Source organism: Mesocricetus auratus, unplaced genomic scaffold (genome assembly GCF_017639785.1).
Source record: "Mesocricetus auratus isolate SY011 unplaced genomic scaffold, BCM_Maur_2.0 Super-Scaffold_100043, whole genome shotgun sequence".
In the NCBI taxonomy this organism is placed as follows: domain Eukaryota; kingdom Metazoa; phylum Chordata; class Mammalia; order Rodentia; family Cricetidae; genus Mesocricetus; species Mesocricetus auratus.
Window position 1 is genome coordinate 1,755,703 of NW_024429220.1, and position 24,501 is coordinate 1,780,203.

At 36.4% G+C, this 24,501-nt stretch overlaps 1 protein-coding gene across 1 annotated transcript in view; it reads left to right on the plus strand.

Moving 5' to 3' along the window:
• The window catches only part of LOC121135834 (protocadherin Fat 4-like), a 97,894-nt gene that overhangs the window by 37,908 nt on the left and 35,485 nt on the right, over window positions 1–24,501 (plus strand). The window contains exons 11-17 of the mRNA XM_040735158.1: window positions 3,263–3,375; window positions 4,075–4,220; window positions 6,764–6,944; window positions 9,495–9,651; window positions 15,896–16,001; window positions 16,528–16,749; window positions 17,494–17,639. Coding sequence (XP_040591092.1) covers window positions 3,263–3,375; window positions 4,075–4,220; window positions 6,764–6,944; window positions 9,495–9,651; window positions 15,896–16,001; window positions 16,528–16,749; window positions 17,494–17,639 — 1,071 coding nt within the window. The remainder of the gene's footprint in view (window positions 1–3,262; window positions 3,376–4,074; window positions 4,221–6,763; window positions 6,945–9,494; window positions 9,652–15,895; window positions 16,002–16,527; window positions 16,750–17,493; window positions 17,640–24,501) is intronic.

Here is a 24,501-nt window from a genome sequence, read left to right on the forward strand (position 1 = left end):
TGGTTGGGCACTCCCACATGTTCTGAGTCACCATTGCCTCCTACATCTTGCAGACAGCACAGATTCTCTTTTGGGACCCTCAAGAGTGCTTCCCAGTGCCACACACAGGGGTGCAAGCTCCATGAGCCGCAAGCTCTACCTCTGTAAGATCAGGGAGCAGAGGGGATGTTGTCCTAGGCAATGCAGCCCCGCAGTCAGTTTTCCCTAAGTGACCTGAATGTCTTTCACAATATTTGTGTAACCTTCCAAGGTACCTTGAATTTTATTCCTATATATTCACTTGTTGTCCATCATGGCTATACAGGACAAATGATTTTTGTCTTGAAAATACCAATTTTGATAAATACCAAGTGACTGACCGCTTGGCGTTGAATAATCAATTAGTGAACGTCTCCCTGGAGACAGACTGCTCCTCTATACCCCTTTGTTTCCTGAGGTACTTGGTCTATGGCAGTGATTCTCAACCTGTGGGTGGCAATCTTTTTGGCCAAACTCTCTCTCCAAAACTATTTACATTATGATCCAAAACAGTAGCAAAATTACTGCTATTAAGTAGCAAAGAGAATAATTTTGTGGTTGGGGGTCATCAGAACATGAGGAACTGTATTAAAGAGCAGCAGCATTAGGATGGTTGAGAACCGCTGGTCTACAAGTGGGGCCCTGTGAGATTTTCCCCTTCATGTTGGCATATCTGCTTGTGGTGTTCTTTTTCTGGTTGTGTTTAGGCAGCGATATTTCTGAGATTACATGGGTGAAATTTTTTAGGCGTTTGGTTAAGATCAAGTATAAAATCTGTTCTGATCAGTTTGCCAAAGTTTTTTAACTGGAATTTGATTTGATACAGGTTTTTTTCCTCCTTTTTTTCAGATAATATTTGGCTTCCTTTTTTTCTTAATTTAGTAATAGTCCGTGTTACGTTTTCCCTGTTATTATAATATCCTTGTTTTCTGATTTACACTAATATTTTAATTTATTTCCATATTTTAATCCTGATTATATTCCTTTATGTTTGTCTAGTCAAAGCTCATGGTCCTTTCTATATTCATTTGTCTGTTTTTTAAAAAGGAGTTCATCTTGAGGAAGGATAGTCATTTACAAAATCTATTTGGGCAGTGCTGCTGAGTCACGCCTTGAAAGGAACATATGGCAGATTTCTCCAAATGTTTGATATAATCATTACTTCTTCCCTGCCTTTTGCCCCTTTCCCTCCTTGCCCCCTTTCTATTATTTTACTCTGTATAAATATTGATCTAATAATCAAACTACCACTAGATAAAATTTCATCTTTCTTTGATTTGTGTGGCTGTCTTTCTCATGAGGATATGATGTTTATCATCGTAAATGCTTTCTTACTATGCAAAATATAAAGAAACAATAGGTTTCCTTGTTTCAGAAATACTATGTTTTTAATCTGTTTTTTACTTTTGACAATTCCATATGTTAATATGTACTCACACTATTTCTCCATCCCTCCCTCTCTCTCCTTTTTCTTCTCCCATGTCCCATTCATTAGCTCCATCTCAAATTCTCGAACCCTTTTTCTGTAAACCGCACACACACACACGTGCACATTCACATGCACGCACACATGCCCCCCACACGTTTGTAACCCCTGCATGCACACACTCTCACACACACCTGCATGTACACACATGCACACATTCACACACACACCCGCATGGCCCCACATGTGCTTGCACACATCATATATGTACACACATACACATGTACACACATAAACATGCAGGCATGTACACACACACACACACACACACACACACACACATGCCAGTCATTCCTGTAGGTCACAGGATTCACAGTTGTGTGAGACTGATGATTTCTTTTCTCTTCTACCAGCAATGCACACAGCAATTTGTCACACCATGAAAAACAGCCAGTAAGAATAACAGTTCCGTATCAGCACCAGCTTGAATTAGCCAGATTTTAATAACTCAAGTATGTTATGTTTTCAGCAATAGGGTTTTAGTATCAAATTCTGTCAGTGAACCAAATGAAATGGCAAAATTCTGTGATATTTGAAAGTGTGAAGAACCCTACTTGACTCAAAAAGAGGTAACCCATTCCCGATACTGTTTTTTGTTGTTGTTGTTGTTAGCATGTGTCATCTGGTTAAGGTACTTAAACCATTTTATATATGTCCATGGATTTATTTTTCAAAGCTCTTTCTGCTATGCCTTTGATACACAGTCTTCCTCATATTCTTTCCTCTATTCTGACTTCCATTCCTCAATGCATTTAATCTTTCAAGGAAGGAGAAATGGAAGATAGTACTATAAAGGAGACAAGGGAAATAGGCAAATGAGAATTAATTTTATATAATTTACGCTCACTCATTTGAAATATTCCTGGAGTAGAAGTTTCAATAAGGGAGCTTGTCATAGGATTTAGTGCATTTTGATATGACTTTTACATGCATATTCAATGTGCTTAATGTTTACAGAATTAATTTTAATAAATAAAAACTAAAATCAGAATTTACCAGCCTTATCATTATCTTGTAAGTCTACAGTTTACAATCGTTTGATTGTGCTAGAAATCATATATTAATTTTTACATATTTTAAATTGATAAAAAGTTAATGAGTTATCAATATTTTATGAAAGTATAATATGCTTAAGATTTTTCTAAACAATGAGACTTAAAAATTTATTTTAGTACTTCAATTAATTTAACTCATATTTTCCTACAATGCAATAAATTGATGTGTAAAAATACAATCCAAAATCTATGATAATTAAAAGATAAGCATTTATTGTAGAAATCCATACATTAAAAATAGGAGATAACCCTTTCAACAAATGTTAGGATAATCAGGAATGGTGAAGTTTGTGTTTCCAGGCTTTTCCCCCCCCTTTTTAAAAAAATTTAAATTAGAAACATGCATGCTTCAAATGTCAATCCCAGCTCCCCCCCTTTTTCCTCCCAGCCCCCTCTACCCCCCACCCCCAGTCCAATCTCCACATCTTTTCCCAGGAAGTTTGTCATTTCATTCAGGGCAGGACCTAAGCCCTTCCCCATGTGTCCAGGCTGAGAGAGCATCCCTCCATGTGGAATGGGCTACTAAAGTTCATTCGTATGCCATGGTGAACACTAATCTACTACCCAAGGCCCCAGCGATTTCTGAGGCCTCCTCACTGACACTACATTTCATTTTTAAAACATTAATTTTAACGTAAAAGAAAGTTGACTGTGTCATGCAATCAAAGTGAAAAAACTAAAACATTCTGTCTTTTGTTTCTAGTTTTTCCAGTTAGTAATTGCTGTGAGAAATAGGGACAGCCTGTCTCTGGAGTCATGTGTCGGCACCATCACTATAAACATCCAAAATGTTAATGACGAGAGTCCTGTTCTGATGTAAGCAACACTTAATCTAAATATTTAAGTGTTTGAACTAACCATTGGAAATGTTTTATTGCAGGATAAAGATCAGTGTTTTAGTTTCTTTCATTGCAAAATTTCTTTTAATATTAATGCAACCTTGAAAGCAAACTTCTGTGAGCTTGATAGCATTGGACTTTGTTTTTACTCACATGCTGTAAACAAAATTAACCCCATTTATGTTTTGCTCTTGAAACTACAGAGAAAGATTATTTTTTTCATGGAATAGAATTAAAATGTTTTTGCTCTTTGTAATTAATAAGAAAGGTAGTATAGAAATGAACATTTATATGTTTATATTGTGAGATCAATGTAACCACTCAAGAGAATTAGGACACTAAATAGTTTTTGACATGGATATAAGTCCAAAGTTATATAAAATGAAAAATTATTTGGAAGTTTTCATAGCTTTTTCTTATCTGTTATAATTTATAATTTCTCAGTAAGGTGAAGGACTAAAGGAACAGAATGAATAACATATTGTTTAAGCTCATTTAGAAATATATCAACAATGGCTAATGTATATACAGTAATTTTCAAGTTTCTTTAATTCAGAGGCTCTAAGTTGTCACAAAAGATATACTGCATGAAATTTCAAATATTTTCTGTGTAACCATAGATGGAAAGAGACATTTGTTTACACTGAGTACTAAAAACTTCTTCTTTGCTTTCTAGATACAGTCCTGATGCACCTATAAGTATTAATGAAAATCTGCCTGTGGGAACAAAGTTGGCCAAGTTCATGGCAACAGATAGAGATATAGAGGATGATGTACATTATGAACTTATAGGTACACAGAAAGAGTTTGCTATAAATGAAGGTATAATAATTTTATGTGGTTAATCATTTCAGAAAGCATACTATAAGGTACTTCATTAAACTAAGCTCTGAAGTCATCATATCTGAGTGAAATGATATTTAAAATATGTAGAGAGCACTTAGCATATTTTTATAAAGGAAATAATAATCCTTCCTTCCTTGTTAGAAGGATGTGTTCCCTGTGTCCATCTACTCTGGCAGACTTTTCCACAATCCAGATATGCAAGTTTGGACTGGAAACTTATTTTATGAACTTTGTTTGAGAAATCAATTTTCCCATGGAAACCAGAACTTTAGTTATCATAAACATAATGTTCATTTTATGTCATACATTGTTTTATGGTAGTACATTACATATATAAAAAGCCAGTTTGAACTTTTACTGAACCAATCTCAATCTGAAATGTAGTTCTGGGGAGGAGTTTCTGTTTCCTTCTCCCACCACCACGGAGGGGAACAGAGACAGGGCCTTGTAAGTGCTAAGCAATGCTGTATACCTGAGCTACTCAAATCCCCACCCAACCTACACACACACACCACACACACACACTGGATTTCACACACACACACACACGATTTCACACACACACACACAATGGATTTCACACACACACCACACACACACACACATATTGGATTTCACACACACACACACACACTCACAGACACCCACACACACCCCCACACCTCCCACACACACACACTGGATTTCTGTGACTTGCAAAAGCTTGAGTTCAGCCTGTTTGAGTGCAACACTTGTGATTTTAAGGGCATCTTGGATGCTCGGAGATTGAGAAGCTGACTGTCTAGCAATTTAGGCATGAGGTTAAAAGATGGAGTAAAGAAATACTCCTCCTCCTTTTAGGGCATTCACAAATGAATAGAATACAATTAAACGTGCGCTTCTCATCAACTCAATGTAAAGACTCGCATGTGTGGAGAGGAGGATGGATTGGGATAGCCCGTAGAAGGAATGCAAGCATGGCAAGGCAGACCTTAAACAGAGAGAGGGAGGGTGAGACAAGGCTGGTTTCTTCTGCCTGAGATGTGCCTCATAAAAATGGAAAGTAGGAAATTTGGATGAAACAAACACCAATAAGTAAATCTGATAGTATCAGAATGAACTTAAAATTTTAATACGTGTATTTAGGAAACTCAATGGATATGTGTTCTTTTTTTTCAGATCCAGGGGGACTAAAGGGACATGACAAGGAATGCTTCTAAACTAAGTCTTTTTATAAAAATATTGAAACAATCAGTGAAATTTGAGTAAGACTTTTAGAATCAGGATGTTCACTCTAGGATTATTGTACTTGTTTTGTAGCTGAGCTGGAGAATACCTTGGGGGTGGGCAACAATGAGGTCATGCTCTTAATCTTTTATTGTTCAGAAAAAGAACATTTGCACAAAGTTGATTATTTAAAAGTACACTCAGTATGAAAGTGGTCATTAAGGGTAGAGGGATAATGGCTATCAAAGAAAGGCAGAGAAGGTACTTGGATTATACAGAAAAATTCCTGGAGAAACACAAATATGACTAATATTCAACACTTTTTTCAAGACTATAATCCTAGAATAAAGCACAAGAAGCTAGGCTTTTTCCAAAGTAAGGTTCCAGTGAAAATCAGTACAGACATTTTAGTAAACTATTACAAGTTGATTTGTTAAATATAGTATTGTTTTTGTCTTGGTAAAATGTCTTATTTACTGTAAGAGTGTTAGTTAGATTATAAACAGATATTCCTCTAGCACCTATTCTGTAAGATTAAAATGTAGCATATTAAGGAAAATTGAAAACACAAAATGTGAATTTAAAAGCTCACATGTGGTATCTGGAGAGATAACTTAATGGTTCAGAGTATATGCTGCTCTTACAGAGGATCCAGGTTCCATTACAGTGCCCACACTGGCTGGTTAGCAGCCATCTACAGCTCCATTTCCAGGGAGCTTCACGTCCTCTTCTGGATTCTTAGAAACTTGCAGTTACAGGCCTTTCACCCCCATATATATATATATATATATATATATATATATATATATATATATATACACATGTAAGGTACAAGGAAGCAATCCCGCTGGAGGTTTACCACCATGATAATCAGTTAATTATATACATACAGTTTGCAAAGCAGTGTACAACTCTAAAGCCTGCACGTTGTGCTAGCACAGATGCAACACAAATATATAGGAAATTAATTCCTGCCTGAAGTGTCTCTTTTACTTTTTGCTGATTTTTGTTGCTACATACTATCCTAAACACCACTCTTCTCCAGAACCCCCAGTGTTCTCCAGAACCCTGCCTGCCCCATGTTCATTAATTCAGTCTCAGCTTCCCCACGTTTCCCACTGCAGTTTCCGTGAGAGGACCTCTGTAACACCGGTGACTTCTGTCCTCTGACACACACAGCCCCTGTTTCTCATATGTGCATGATTGTGACTTTCTTGTGACTTTCGTAGGTCAACATCTGACCCTTGTTTTATCCCTAAGAGTACTCTGTTCATGTCACATCTTTAATGTACATCTTTGTGGATGCCTTACAGACTTGGGAGATGTCACTGTTGCCTATCCTTTAGACTATGAAGATGAAACAACCCCCAAGTCTTGGGTATTATATGTTAGAGTTTATGACAATGATAAAACACATTCAACAACTGGGACATTCACAGTGATTCTACAGGATGTAAATGACAACCCTCCTCGATGCTCACAGGATATTTACGTGTAAGTAGTGTCGGCGATTTTTTCATCTTCCTTTGGATGTTTGCATAGAAAAAACAGTACAAATGGGTGAGTGAGCATCAGTTATCCTAGAGCAGAAGCAAGAGCCTTTCCCTCTTCTCTTTGTCCACACACATGACACTGCCTCTGCTTCCAACTGCCTGGACAGAATGACTTCCTTCATTTGTTGTCACAAAAGGTAAAAATCAATATGGAAATTCTCCAAAATAAAGAATTCCTAGAAAGCAAACAGTATTCCAGATAAGGAATGTTCCATCTGCATGCAGAAAACCCAAGGGAAATTTAGAAGTGTGTATTCAGAGCATCCAAACATCAAGTAGAGGAGAACAAGAGCATCTATTTACAGTGAGGTGCAAATAGTCTTGCAGGCTGAACAATGAACACTCCAGATTACTGCAAGTTTTCACTTTTATTTCACAAACAATGTTTTCATATCTTGAAATTGGTTTAGGGTACTCTTCCATTGAATAATTTATCTCTCTCTTACAGAGGACATTGTATATAAATAATGCAGGCATGTCTTGATCATTTAAGAATATAGGGCGCAATACCAGCCTCCACATAAAAGGAATAGGTTTGCTTTGCTGAGTTTTAAAAATCAGTGTTTTTGAACTGACAGATGTGAGTATCTGATTGTTGCTGGAGGTCTGGGAGAGGGGCAGGGCAGGGGGCACAGAAGTTTCTGAGGTACTAATACATAGTAGGGTGACTACAGATAACCATAGTGCACTGTGTTGTGTCACAACTTAAAGAATGTAACTACAAAGTCTTCACCCTAAATAAATGGTAAATGTTTAAGAAAGAATATGTGCTTGACTTGATAAAAACACAACTTTCTAGAACATTCTTTATCTTAGCAAATTATATGACTCATCATTCATTTCATTATTTTTCATGCTAAAATGATTATTTTACTTTAATTTGAAGGATTATAATTACAACGTTCCCCCCTTTACATTTCCTTCCTCCTCATCCTCCAATACACCATTATTTGCTGTTTTTCAAATTCACGGACTAAGTTTTCATTGTTATACCTGCTTAAATGTTTACACACATGCATTCCTAAATACAATACGCTCAGTCTGTATTAAGCTACTTGTGTCTATGTTTCTCAGGGATGTAATTAATTGCTTGTGCTCTTACCTAGTGAAGATTATTTCTTCCATTCTCTACCTTCCTTAGTTACGTGTAGGTCTTTGTGTAGGGTTGCGGCCTCACAGCCTTTTCTCCTTGTCAAATTTTGCTTGTCTACTGGCGTTGTCCTAAGTCATCTCAAATTTGAGTTTCATGTTGAAATGTAATGTAAAGTTAAGTTAGAAACATCCTCCAAAAATTGATGTGAAATTCCCCTGTAGTTGTTTGCATTAGACAAATAATTTACCACTGAATTACTGTTAACAATGTAACTTGACCTCAATGAGTCTTTCTTCGCATTGATGAAATGTACCATAAAAATCTGGTAGTTCTATTGTGATTCATGCATTGACATGGGGATTCCTGAATATTTGTGTCTGGAATCTTGTTATGTTCTGTTTCTAAACACAGGAGAGAAGGGAGATACACATGCAGCTGACACTCCACATTCCAATCATCTTACCAGGAATTGTAATTTAATCCACCAGTGCCCATTCCATCTGTTAGTAAACCCCCCACAAGCCATGAGCAGAGGTTGTAGGGAAACTGGGATACACACAGGAAATTGTGAAAATTGGTAAGCAGAATAGTTACTACTGACTTCCAGCTTTACTGAATCTAGAATCACCTTGGAGACAGTTAATGGGTATGTCTGACAAGGAGCTTCTATCATAGGTCAACTGATGTGGACATATCTGCTTCCTCTACCTTCCCCCCCAAAAAAAGTAAAAGATTGGGTTCTGGACTTAAAAGGATAGAGAAAATATGCTGGGCGCTAGCAACCAGCATTCATGGCTCTCTTTGTCTCACTACAAATAAAACATGACCAGATGCATCACGTTCGTGCACCAATGACTATAAAATAATGGACTAGATCACTTGAACTTAAGACAAAGCAAAATAAGCCCTCTTCCCTAAGTTTCTTCTTAACAAGTTTTTTTTGTCATCATAAATAGGAAAGTATTTAATTCAGAGTCAACAGTCCTAGCTCTCGGCTAAGCAAACCTAAGTTGTCAATATTTCTTAGTTTCTTTTTTTAAGGTGGGGAGTATGTTATAGTACCAGTTGAAGGGAGTCATCCTGGCCATTTCATAAGCTCCCATAAAACTTTATGATCTGCAAATGTAGAGTTATCAACCTGAGGAAAAACAAATTGTCATTTGTTCAGTCATATTCATGACAAATTTGCTATTCAGAAATCTAGCATAAGAGCACCGCCATTTCCCTTGGTCTCATCACAAATGTTAAATTATGTCTTGGGCAATTTTTCCTGGATACTATAAAAATCTTATTGTCAAAAGGGCTATTTATGTGCACAACATCTCACATGATCTATTATATTAAATTTAATCATCTACCTAAATCAAGTTAAATATATAAGTTTTTTTCTCATTACAGAATTGAACTTCCTGAGAACACCCCAGTTGACACCTCTTTAGTGTCCCTAACTTGTACAGATCGGGATGGAACTATTCCCAACAACAATATAACTTATCATTTGATGAAAGACGCCTTTTCAAATAAAACCTTTACTATGACAAACAATGAAGTGAAAGTAAGTATCATAAAGTCACTCTGATTGTGTTCCTGTGATTAACCTGAGATAGAAGAAAACATTTATTTTTATTATTATAAAATTGTTAATGAACTGCAGTAGTTCAAATAGCTTCTGGCAGAATTTGTTCCTGTATTGCCAACTGAACCTTAAATTGTTGAACTCCTAGCTTGTTTCAGGATGAATGTTGGAATGCAATTTTCATCATCAGAACTGAACTCAGAAGGTTATGAGTTACTTAAAATAATAGTTTTAGGATAGAATATTGTGTATTTATTTGGAATGTGTTGAAATATCTTTGATAAATATTTTAAATATATTTTAATATAGAGACTATAAATAGAACAAGCATGCATACTTTATTATAGTATCTTGTTAGTATGCCTCAGCTCAAATCAGTTAGATGTATGTGTGTATATGTGTGTATATGTGTGTGAAGATAGACAGGTAGACAAATAAATGATTAGACAGACAGACAGATAGATAGACATATATATATGATATATCTTTTATTCCCAATAAATTTAAAATCTAAGTCAGGCTAAATATAGTTAAATTCATGCATTTTGAAAGTAGATTAGGCAAAGTGAGATTAGGCATTGTGTGCAGCAGCAATTAAATGCAGCTCATCAGAGAAACTGCACATGAACAGCCCAATGTTCTCTGCATGAGAAGGATGAAAGTAATTTGTGCGTTTTCATATGGATTCCATGACACATTTCATGCAAACCACTATTATTCTTGTTCTTTCTTGTTCTGTGAATGAAATGTAGAGAATCACATTCATGATCTCAAATCAGTTGTCTTTCAGTTTTGAGGCTTGTACTGTGCAGCAAGCTAGAAAACACACCCTATTTTGTATGTCTCCATTACTCATGTACTTTTGTACAGTTTAACAGTTTCTGTAGATATTTCTCATATGAATCCATTTCTGACATTTCTTCTGCCTTGTGTTGGTGTCACATATTTCTCATTGGGTTCTCTCAACATTTCAGGTCTGTCCATCTAGTTAGACATTTCATATGTCCCTAGTTAGAAAAAACAAAACTAGTACAGTAACAAATGAGTGTCTGGACCATGTCTAGTTCTGGTTAGATATCTATTAATTATTGACTGAATTGATGATGGACAATAAGGAAAACTTTGTTTGTGGGGTATAGCAACACATTACTTTCAAAAGCCTCAATGTAATACATTCCTACCTACAAATGTTGATGTGATCACAACATGAAAATAGATCTTTGCAATCTAAGTGATAAGATGATAATGCTAGAAAATACAATATCAATATTCTTGAAGTAGTAAATATGAAAACAGTGGAAATGTTTATAGTTGTTTGAATTATTTCCCTTCAAGTAATTATAACAGGATATGAAATATATAAACAAATAACAAAGTTATTGATTTGAACCTTTTCTAATTTTTACTGATTTCCTGAAAACAATAACATACAATTTATGAAATCAAAACCATTAACAAGCTAAACACAGGGATTGATTTTACAAATTCTTTTCTGCCACTTCCTATATGATTGGAATAGGAACAATGGTACTTTCCTCAAAGGGTAATTAGGTTTGAAAGATTACTAAAATGCTTGAATTCTTTCTTTCTCCAAGGCAGAGAAGAGAAACAAGTTAAAGAAAATGATGCAAATTTAACACTTAGTGTATTAAATATTACTGTAGAAACATAGAAAGAAAATATACATGAATTTCCAACAATACCCAATTCTTTAGCTACAAGAATTTACATATAAAGTTTTTAAATGTAAAGCTAAAATTGATTAGTACATAGATAACCAAAAAATGGTATATGTTACAGAAAGATGGGAAATAGAGTTTTATCAGTTATTCAAAACTCAGACTGAGAGCAATCATTACAAATTTATATTAAAATAACAAATAAGTAGCCAGTGGGGTTGAGGACACCAGAAAAAATTGCCTACAGAATCAACTAAGTAGAACTCTTATGGGCTCACAGAGACTGATGAAGTAATCACACAGCCTGTATGAGTCTGCCCTAGGTCATTTGCATATATGTTGTGATTGTTTAGCTTTGTTTTTTTCTGGGACTCCTAACAGTGGGAATGGGCTTTTGGGACCCTTTTCCTCCTACTGGGTTGCCTTGTTCTGTCTTGATATGAGGATGTGTGCCCAGTTTTATTTCATCACGTTATGCCATGTCCAGTTGATATCATTGGGAAGACTACTCTTTCTGAAGGGAAATGGAAGAGGAGTGGATCTGGAGACGAGGGGAGGTGGGGGCGCTGGCAGGAGGGGAGAATCTGGTCAGGATGTATTATATGAGAGAAGAATAAAAAAGAAAGTAAATTCATGCAATATATTTTATCAAATATTTCCTTTTTTCTAATCTTCTCATAGATGTACAACTGGTAAAGATTTACACCCACTCCACAGGCTGCCCCATTGCTTGAGTAATGGTGCCTTTGCTTTACAGAAACCTTTGTGTTTTAAACAAAGATTTTAACGATTGGTCTTTCTTTTATTTTCTTTTTAATAAATTATTTATTTATTTATTTATTTATTTATTTTACATACCAGCCACAGTTTCCCATCCCTGCTCTCCTCCCAGTCCCCTACACCAACTTCCTTTGTTCTCACACCCAAATCCACTGCTACTCAGTTTTTGTTTAGGAAAGGACAAGTCTTCCTTGAGTATCAACAAAACATGGCATGCTAAGATGCAATAAGACTAAGTACCTTGGGCTAGAAGGATGGCTCAACAGTTAAGAGCACTGGCTTCTCTTCCAGGGGCACTGAGTTTAATTTGCAGCTCTCATATGATGGCTTCCACCCTTCTATAGTGGGATCTAATGGCCTTTTCTGTCATAAAGGTAAACATTTAGATAGAATAGTCATATATAAAACAAATAAATAAATCTTAAAAATGATATTCAATGTCAAATAATAAAAACACACCCTAAAATACTGATCATCTCCTGAAAGCCAGAAGGGGATTAGAGACAGTCCCTGCTCACACTGTTAAGAGTTTCACAAGAAGACCAAGCTGCACAACTGTCACATATATGAAGATACCTAGGTTAGTCTCATGCAGGCTCTCTGGTTGTCTGTTCAGTCTCTGTGAGCCCCTATGTGCCCAGGTTGGCTGATTCTGTATCCTGTTCAGGAAGCTGTTTAGTAACAAAACCCATATGGTACTGGCCTAAAAAGACACATTGATCCATGGATTCAAATCAAAGTCCCAGACGTGAATCCATACACCTAGGGACACCTGAATTTCTACAAAGAAGCCAGAATTATACAATGGAATTAAAAAAAGCATCTTCAACAAATAGTACTTGTCTAACTGGAGAATGACATGAAGAAGAATGCAAACAGATCCGTATCTTTCACCATGCACAAAACTCAAGTCAAAGTGGATCAAAGACATCAACATAAATCCAAATACACTGAATCTGATAGAAAAGAAAGAGAGAAATTGCCTTGGATGCATTGGCATAGGAAACAATTAGTTATTCAATATTAAAAATTTCAAAATGTAAAGAAATTGATTTTGTAGTTTGAAGGAAAATAAAATTCTATTCTTTACTTCTTGTCATTTAGAATATCAAAATCTCAAACCTTGAATCTGAGAGTCATAATTTTGCAACTGTCTTTAATGCTATTGATGTCATGCACAGCATTTCTATAATGTTTGCACCAGCTTTGGTAATTTTCTTACAGTATCTATAATTCCTTTCAGTGTTCAACTTATTTTTATTGTTTGTATGACCAAACAGAAATGGGGTTAGCATAGGAAGTAATTTTAGTAAAGCTCTATCATTATGAATTAACTGAGTTGTTGATGTTAGTGACATTGATGTTATTTATTTCACCTCACTTTATCGACTTTGAAGGCAGACTATAGAATTTAACAGTGGCCTAAATTAAGACGCTTAATATCTTCATTAATTACTAAAGAAACTAACTCTCTGCCAGTTGGTTAATGTCCATAGACTTTCATTTCTGTAAATCTTGGAAGACTATAGAATCTTTAAAAAGCAACTTATTTCTGTGCCAACTAATCACTTGATTGCTACACTCAATTTCCCTCAATAATAAATGTTGACTGTTAGGAAAAATAGCTAATGTGGACACGGCTATGGCATGGAAAGGACCTCACATACGTTGAAGAAGCCAGCAGCAATCATGTGCTTTCTGTACACTGTTGCACGATCTCAGATGAAGTCTAGGCTGTGAGTACTGTAAGGATTGCATGATTGTGCAAGAGATGTGGAAAAAAGACTCTTAGATTGCTTTGTCTGTGCATTTAGTGCTGTTAAACATCCTTATGACATCATGTCTGTCCTGTACGTCCATCCTAGGAGAGTAAAATTAAAGATAAAAATATGAGATGCTTAGACCCCTTAGTAGAGTTGATCTCAAGTCTTGGATTTACCTGATTTCAGAGCTTGGAGTTTATTTTTTTTAATTTAAGTTAGAAACAACCTTGGATGACATGTCCATCCCAGCTCCATCAACCTCCCCTCCTCCTCTCGCCCCCACCAACACCACCAACCACTTACCCCATCCCCACTCTGATCCCCAGGGAGGGTGAGGCCTCCCTCCCATGGGGAATCTTCAAAGTCTGTCATATCATCCTGGGCAGAGCCTAGGCCCTCACCCATGTGTCCAGGCCGAGAGAGCATCCCTCCATGTGGAATGGGTTCCCCAAATCCATTTGTACATCAGGGCTAAATACTGAGCTACTATCAAAGGCCCCATAGATTGCTAAGGCCTCCTCTCTGACACCCATGTTCAGGGGCTCTGGATCAGTCACGTGCTGGCCTTTCAGTTACCAGTCTGGGGTCCACGGTCTCCCCCTTGTTCAGGTCAGCTGCCTCTGTGGGTTTCACCAGCTCAGTCTTGATTCCTTTGTTCATCACTCCTCCCTCTCTGCACCCGGGTTCCAGGAGTTCAGTTCTGTGTTAGCTGTGGGCGTCTGCCTCTGCTTCCATCAGCCACTGGATGAAGGCTCTAGGATGGCATATAAGGTAGTCATCAATCTCATTATTGGGGGGGCATTTAAGTTAGCCTCTCCACTATTGCTTAGATTGCCAGTTGATGTCATCCTTATAGACCTCCCAAATTCTTCCTAGTGCCAGATGTCTTCTCAAACCTATAGTGGCTCCCTCTATTATGGTTTCTCTTACCCTGCTCTCCTCTATTCTTCCCCTGACTCAATCTTCCTGCTTTCCCCTTCCCTCCTTTCCTTTCCTCTTCTTCCCTCTGTTTCTCCCAGCTTCATCTCCCCTCCTCTCCACCCATGTTCTCTATCTTCTCAGGAGATCCCGTCCCATTCCTCTTCTCCATGTTACCATTCATAGCTCTCTTAGGGTCCTCTCTGTTTCCCAGATTCTCTGGCGGCCGGGATTGTAGGCTGGCACACTCCTGCTCCATGTCTAAAATCCACATATGAGTGAGTACATAGCATGTTTGTGATTTTGTGATTGGGTTACCTCACTCAGGATGGTTCCTTCTAGTGCCACCCATTTACTCTCATTAATTCTAATCCAGCTTTAATTTATTTTTGGAAAAAAGGAAGTAAGTTTATTATAATGTCATTGCAAAATTCTTAAATACAAAAAAGTAATTTCAGATGTCTGTCAACTGACACCCATATATTCCAATTAAACCATTCCTAAATCGAACAGCTCATCAGTTGAAAATCCATTTTCTGTAGCTTTGTGGGTCATCACACTGCAGCAGCACAGTGTGGAGCAGAAAAGGAGTCGTTTTCTCTCATGATGCTATGACTGGTGGAAGACTTGGCCACACCGCTGTGAATCTCCATAGAGACTGCTAAGCAGAAAGAGTTCAAACTGTCCTGGGGAAGTCGGTGGCTAAGCACACCCTTGAACACCGGAAGTACAATTTTCTGGGGGTTGCACTGCAACTGTGAAGTAAATGATGACCTCAAGTAGACTATTTTAAACAAATAAGTATATGTGTCTTCATCATTTTCCCTGTTTGTAACGCCTGAATAGGATAAAAATAAATTTATTTAAATTAATTACGCACATTTTAACTTTTAGTGTGGTTACTCTTTAAGCTAAAATTACAATATAGCGTGCGCTTGTGGCTCATAGGATATATAGTACTACTAGAAAGTAATATTGTAAACTAACATTTTAATTTATTGGCTTAATATCTTCAGTTTGGATCCATAAATGACAAAATAACATGTAATAAAAAACTAATAGTATATAATCTTTCATTTACAGGTTGGACCTATGCATCTAGATTATGATAATAGTGTTTTTTCAGCAATGGACTTTAAATATACATTGTTTGTAAGAGTCTCTGATGAAGGAATTCCTGTGCTCTCAAGTAAGAACTTGTAATTTTAATACGTTAAAATAGGTTGAATTAAATAATATGCATAGTAACTTTAATATTGGTTCTCAGATTCTTTGTAGTTAAAAATGTCCCAATCATAAGTTATAGTAATGCATTAAATAGTTATAATTAAATTTGCGTATTTAGTCTAAGCATATTAAAATTGGGTTGAAATAGTGCTTCTCAAACATTGAATACAGAAATTCGCAGTCACTTGAAGGCAATTTAATATACTCTTTCTGTACTATTTTCATGTTTAAAATATTGAACAAGAAACCAGCTTATTCTACTTTGGATTATATTAAAAATTGACCAATGAAGTATTTTTATGCCAAACTTAGTTTTAAGTACACTTTAACTAAAAGTAAATAATTTACTAATAAAATATCAGTATAAACATACCTGGGAAATCTCTGCATATAAAATATAGTATGTGTTAGTTATAAAGAAAAAATAAGAATTGTTGAAGAGGGCATATCAGTGTTCTATCTACACTCATAATTTTTTTTCTCCATAGCCATCATTAGAATCATATTAAGGGTGAGACGCATAAATGAACTTAATCCTATTGGAACTATGATGTCATTTACCTTCAGTGTATTTGAAAACAGTCCAATTGATACACTAGTTGGAAAAATTACATATACAGATGGAGACTGGCCATTTAACAATGTACAATATGCCATTGTTGGAGGCAACTTTGGAATACCACCCAAATTTTACATTGAATCAGATTCAGGTAATGCAAAAGCACTGATATTAATTAATAAAAATTAGTTTTTTTCCAGGGACAAGCCCCTGATAGGTTTTCCAATCCTAAGTGGTCAACTTTAAAAACAAGGATATATAGGTAACACTAATTGGATTCAGTGAATTGTATATACATACATACAAGATTTATGTCTGTAGAAATACAATATATATGCATCTATGTACAACAATAATAGTTAAAAGAAGAGGTTATAAGCTCAAGAGGAATATGGAAAGAGGTAGACAGGGAATAGTGAAGGGTTTAAATTGTGATCACACAGTGTGCTTATCTAAGAAATTCTCAAAAAGTAAAATGAAAAAGAAGGATCTTGTCTTGAATGTAGCTTATTTAGAAACCATGGGAATGAAAACTGTTCATTGGAAGCTTTCCCTTGAGCTACATTGTGCTCACCTTGCTTTGCTGGCTGCATAATTCTTAGCAGCAACAGAGGGAGCATTGAGGCTTTGATCTTTGATATATTGAAGTTCACAAAGCCTTTGCACATGTGTTCTTCCAAATGCCTAAGCATGTACAGTAGGTGACTAATGCATGAATTAACATCTGGCATGATTTAACGGTGGGAGCAATGCTACATGAATGTAACAACAATTAATTATATCATGTAAATTCTATTTGTTACTGTAACAAAGACTTCATTTCTATAGGTTATTGTATGGTATTGATTGAAACAGTTAAGACCAGCATAACAACTTTTTCACTGTTTTGTGTTAGGAATTATAAAGCTGTTGAATTCACTGGACAGGGAAGCAGTTTCACAGTATAAGATAACTGTGAGAATCACAGATGTGGCCAATGATGCTCTCCCTGACCCTCTCAGACAGAGAAGTGCTACTGCTCAGGTGACCATCCATGTTCTGGTAAGAATGCAACAGTGCTTGAGGTATTTTTTGTATCATTTAAGAGACAGACATACTCCCAGAAAATGAAAATAAAAGATATTTGGGACAGTAGAGTCTTGCAATGTTGACTTAAGTTCATGTGGTCTCACTACATTCTAAATGTAATGAAAATGATAAAATTGTCAGTTCTTGCAAAATACTCTGGTTACTGACTAATACAACCAGAATTTGTTTGAAGAGAGGGCGTGGAATCATAAGTTGCACTCAATTTATTAGAAATATCACTCTACAAATAAGCATACCTTTTTAAACAAACAAATACATTTTGAAGATTTTGCAGGCCATTCTGATGCATTTTAATTTGTGTATTTGTTCTTCTTAATGTTCTTTCCCTATCTTAGTTGCAGTGAGGGGAAGTAGTTTAGGTAGTAAAGTCTAGTGCATCACTCAAGAGTTTCACAGCATGAAGTACAGACACAAGAACATTTAAATATTCAATGTGAGAATATATTTGACATGCCTTGTTTGAGCATTACATCAAAATAATCAAATGCATCACTTTCATTGATGGGAATGTGCAAAAAATGAATTATATTTTATAGATAGAGCCAACCTCCCTTTGTCAAGTGATTGCATTCTTTTTTGCTGCTTGAGAACTGGGAGATTTTCAGCCCTGGATCCCAGAGAAAAGGCAATACTTTCTAAATAAAGGATGATTTAAAGTTGCAGACATTGAGTAGAGCCTTTGCATAATGCTCTGAGGTGAGCATTTTCACATATGTTGTGGTGAGCTGAACCTCTCAGCGGTGTCCATGACTTCGTGCTGTAATCCCCTCTACAGCCTCATTATGCCTGGAAAATGCAATAAAACAGGCCAAAATCTTTTTAGAGAGAAATTTAATGAAGTGACTTTAATGGTTTTTACCATGACTCAGGACATCATGAGCTAATGAAAGCTTCTTGACGATTCAAGCTTCCAGAAATATACCTGACACACTCATACTTAACAGTTTTTCTGTTGGGAGCAGGCCTACGTGTAAGGGCTTCTAAACCTGTAACTCCCAGGGCTTCTAAACCTGTAACTCCCATGGCATTCTGCATGGCATGCCTGAGATCCAGTAGGTGTGATGACTAGAGTTTGCTATATTCTTCATTGGTGAAGCATTCATTCCTCTCTCTCTCTCTCTCTCTCTCTCTCTCTCTCTCTCTCTCTCTCTCTCTCTCTCTGTCTGTCTCTCTCTCTCTCTCTCTCTCTCTCTCTCTCTCTCTCTGAATTAGATATAGATAGGTACATTCAGGGGGAAAATACTTGGTGTCTTGAGATCAGGTAAAACTTAAATATTTCTTAGAATTGCCAATATTTACTCTGAAAATATTCCAGAAAAAAACTTTGTTTGAGTGTTGCTAATATTTTATTCAGAAAGTAAGTCACAGTCCAAATTTCTAAAAGTACAGGTTTTGAAAATAATACCTTATTTTTAACAGAAACTGAAGCCATAATGAAGATAAATGTAGTAGAATTCTATTACTTAAGCCAGAAGCATAAGAATATATCTATACCTTTTCTGAATGAACTAACACAATATATGCTTTTTATAAACTGAAAAATTAGTATTCTTTTTACCTGAATGGTCATGCACACCCAAGTCTCCATGTTGAGTCTTCATCTCCAGTGCTATTTGCTTGTAGTTATTTGCACGTGTGCTAGGAGGTAATTTGATAAATGAAACAGGTGAGGCCTCAGTCTGATGAGATTAATATACTCAAAGAATAACAAAGGAACTCTCCAGGAAGCACACTCTCTACACTGTGTGGACATTTTGAGAAGAACTGACTGTATCAACCCCTCATGGAAACAAAAGCCTATAGAGATCATGGTCTAAGACTGTGAGAAAGTCAGTGTCTGTTACTTAAACCATGCAAATTCTTGTACTTTGTCATGGCAGCATATGGAGGCTTCAAGAAAATACTTGAAGAATATAATATTAAATCTATATCCATAGCAAACATGTGCACAGGTAAATAGAAGGTTAAACAATGAAATAGTACATTAATGGATAGAATAACTCAACAACTCATTTTTGGACAACGATAACCATAGAAGGAGCCTGTCCTGTGAACAATGCAATCACTAAAAGGCACTGTGCTCTGTCCAGCCAACCACCAAATATTTGTATCCATAACACTGAGGGTAAGCAAATCAATCTTTATACCAATAGTGGGCCTGCCAGAGTCTGAATCAAAACAAAGACGATGCTTTGACTCAAATAAAAACAAAACAAAGTGAAAAAATCCCCAAGCAAAAATAATCTCATAGCACACCATAATGTACTTGCTGACAAGAATTTACATGCAAAACTGAAGGGTGTTTTATCTCCTGCAAAGTGCGTGATCAGTTTCCTCAGAGGACAGTTTCTAAATAAGTACTGCCTTTTTTTGTGATTCTTTTTGAAGGAATTGTTACCGGACATAGGTCCTTTGTTTCCAGACTCAAGTACAGCGGCTCTTCCGTGCCAGATGCATGCTTCATTTCTGCAACATGTAAAGATTTGCATGCTCTTTACCTCTCAAATAATAATTGAATAATGGCAAAAAAATGAGTGCCTCTATTTCCATGAAAATGCTTTTCGGAATAGTTGCCGTCTCAAAATTCATTACTGTCGGAAGCTAATAGTCTGAAAGCAGGCAATGTCCACACAAAATTGGGTTGGCTTTAGGGAGAACTACCTGTGGAGAAAGGGAGCATAGTGAATTAAAGACCTTCTCAAGTGTGAAGGCTTGCACATGTATTGGTCCTTTCTGCTAGCAAAATACATACAAAGATCTTTAACTTTGATCTGGTAGCATCAGAACCCTCTACCCTGAATGGCATGAACTATATGCACATATTCAGTGTGAATACACCACGTAATGTCACATATACTCATTGTCCCTGCAGAAGTGAAGACTTCAAAGGCTTAACTTGGGTTAGACTCCCAGCCTTCCCAGTTACAATGTGGAAACAGGACAGGCTATTGAAACACTTAAAACTATTTCTTCATCACAAAATGCTGCTGATACACCATGCGACCCTGCAGTATAACTGAATTTCAAACATGACTCTCTGTAAAGCAGTCAGGAGCTCACAGCGAATACTGTACAAATCTTTCATAAACTAACTAGGACCACCCCACAGATGAAGAAAAATCCCAATTAACATTGCTGTTCTGTTGGCATACATGTTTTATTAGGATGAGGTTTTCATCATTTCATCCATGGAACAAAAGCTAGAAACTACTTTACCACGACTGATAAACACATTTAAAATGTTCTTGTTTTTTATAGATTATGGAATTTAAGCTAGAGCATAAATGTTCCCCATCTTGGATATTTTTAAAGTACAATGTTTCTTGAATTGTTTATGTTAATATAAAACTTAAACTGTAAAACTGTAAATCAATTTCTTTCATGCACTAAGTATTGCAGAGTTTAGAGAATTTTAAAACATAGCATAAAGAGCTAACCTACTACAGATTTTATTTATAAGTTACATAAGATCACATTTGGAGGGGAGAAAGAATGCAACCTGAAGGAGACAAGAGAAATACCAAATAAATTTTGGTAGACGCTGAGCTGGGTATTAATCATTCTTTTCAGTGTTCCCAGGTTTCATCATATATGCATTTTGACATTTAAATCTTTCTGAACTGAATTATAAAATGATACTTTCAATTTAGTACTTTGTTAAACTCTTGAAGGAAGAATCCTTTATCGTGTATCTTTTCTCATTATGTAATAATCAAAAGTTTTTCCTTAAATATTTACTTACCATTGTATATACTGGCAATGAGGCAAGAAAGCATGAGTAGAAGAAAAATGCTCTGAGCCCTAAATATTATCACAAAGGAGAATGTTAGAACTAGAGAAAATTTATTCTCCCATTTACACAATGGAAACTTAGACCCACCTCATCACTACTGAAAACCAATATGATCTTTGATGGTTTTCTGGATGCTTATTATAATGTAGAAGCAATGATATAGACTGGTATTTTCTGCTCAAAAGATATTTTATCTACTACATGTTAATATTTCCTGTTTAGTTCTTTTTATTAATTCTTTTATTTATATTAAAACAATCTAATTTTATTTACCAATTCCAGTTCTCTCTGCCTTCCATCCTCCCATTTTCTCCACTATCTCTCCATCCCACCCATCCACTCCTGAGAGAGGGTGAGGCCTCCCTTGAAGGATCATTAAAGTCTGTCACATCATTTGGGGCAGGACCGAGGCCTTTACCTCTGTATCTAGGCGGAGAGAGTATCCCTACACAGGGAATGTGCTCCAAAACGCCCGTTTAGGCACTGGGGATAAATACTGGTTACACTTCCAGTTTCCTCATAGACTGCCTAAGTCCTCCAACTGACACCCACATTCAGGGGGCCTAATTCATCCTATGATGGTTGCACAGCTGTCAGGCTGGGGTCCGTTAGCTCCCATTTGCTCAGGTCAGCTGTTTCTGTGGGTTTCCTCAGCATGGTCTTGATCCCTTTGCTCATCACTCCTCTCTCTCTGCAACTGGATTCCAGATGTTCAGCTCAGTACTTAACTGTGAATCTCTGCTTATGTTTCCATCAGCTACTGCATGAAGACTCTATAATGGCATTTAAGGTAACCATCAATCTCATTATAGGTGAAGGGCAACTAAGGTAGACTCTCCACTATTTCTTAGATTCATAGTTGAGGTCATGACTCCTGGAAATTTCCCTAGTGCCAGGTTTCTCATTAAGTCCATAATATCCATCCATCAAGGGTCTTTTCTTGCTTGCTCTGTTCTTAAGGCAGCTCGACCTTCCTGATCCCTCATGTTTTGCTCCCTCCTCCCATTCTCCACTCCACTTTTTCTTACCTCCTTCTCCTCCTTACCCGCATGATCCCAATTTGCTAAGGAGATCTTGTCCCTTTCCTCTTCTTGGGCGTCCATATATGTCTCTTTCAGCGTTCTCCTTGTTTCCTAGCTTCTCTGCGGTTGTGAATTGTATGTACTCACTCATAAGTGGACATTAGACAAAGAGAAAAGGGTAACCAGCCTACAATCCTGTTTACTTCTAAGCAAAATTATGAAGAATGTGGCCATGTAAATAAGTTATGCAATAAAGAACTTTGCTAAACCTAGCACCAAAAATTTTGCCAATTAGCCTTTTAGCAGTAGTTTTGAAAGCTCTTCACTGGCCTGGAATTGTCCCTTGTAAGGGTAAACCTCCTGGCCAGACGGTTCCAGTGTCTTAGCTGTCTCTACCTACACAGTGCTTGGATGAGACTCATAAATCACCAAACCTGGCTCTTTGGAGAGCAAACTCGTTCTTCATGTATACATTGCAAGTACTTTTCCAGCTCAACTACTCTCCCAACTTCTGAGACAAAGCCTGCAAAATGGAAAAATTATGACACAAAGAATATGAATTTCTGAGTCGAAACTTGAAAAGCAACCTCCAAAAAACACCTAACAAATCGAATTGTGACAGAGGCAAGATTAGACTTGTTCCACATGCAGTGAGTCATGTTGCATGCTTGTTTGTGTCATTAAATTGTGTAGTCCATTTTATGTACTGCAGAGTTTCTTTCCTTGGGGTGGTATCCCTCCAAATGGTTAGAATTCTCACCAACTAATTCCTATCCTTCTATTCCAATACTTTGAGAAAAAATCATCCTTGTTTATGTAGCTTACATAAACAATGAAAATATTAATTTAATTTAAGGGACTTGGTCTCAGACAAACAAACAAACAAAAAACATTGTTACCCCTTTTTACTATCTGACCATTTTGGCGACAGATTATGAGTTTTCTAATTATTTAATAATTTTCCAGTACTACTGAATAATAAAACACAGAACTATCAAGAGTATTCCTAATAAATTTTAATATGTTTTAACAAATAAAATACAAGTTGGACAATAATAAAAGTAATGCTCTTAGAAATTCACAAGTATGTTACTAAAATATCTGTTTAGTTCTAAAATTTTTCATGTTGGTATTTTTATACCAGTTTTAGTGTTACATGGAAACAACTGCCTCAGATGAACTTTTTTTCTGATTTGCAGATTTTACTTCTACTGAAAGACTTGTCCAAGTTTTAATTACATAAGTTTATCATATATACTTAAAACAAGACAATGTGTTTCCTGGATTATATACAAACATTAAATTCACAAACATGGTGGAGGTATTTACGCATGTACATTAATATCCCTTTGTGTATATGCAGTAAAAGAGAATCTGATGGTTACTTAAAATAAAACCATGACACAAAAGATGAACATAAAATGGCAATTCCTGGCTGACATTTAGAATTCAAGCCAGAGTTATTCATCAGCAAACAGAGGGAGAATTAATCACAAAACTGATTCACCATAAAATATTATAAAAAATGAAGGATCTTTGAATTAGTTTATTTTTGACAATTTAATGCACGTAATTTTGATAACATGCCTGTCTCCATTGTCTTTTACCCTCTCTCTTCTACCATTCTTTCACCCGCTGAGTCTTTTTCTTTCTATCTTACAATCATCTTGTGTAGTTGTTTTTGTTTGCTTGGTTTTTGTTTTGTTTGTTTGTTTCTTGCCTGTCTTGTGATCCGTTGGGTTTGACCAGGACCACTCATGTTGGCATGGCTTCAAATGTACCTACTGTAGCATGGGTAACACCACAATGACTACATCACTGGAAACAATGATTTCCTTTCCTTGAGCAATCCTCCACTGCCATTCATAACCCTGTACAGGGCAGAGATCTATCTATCGTCTGCCTGCCTGTCTGTCTGTCTGTCTATCTGTGACTGAATGTTTGCTGGCTCAGTCTTTTTAAAAGCTGTTTGTAGGCAACTGCAATTGTTTTAAGTTTT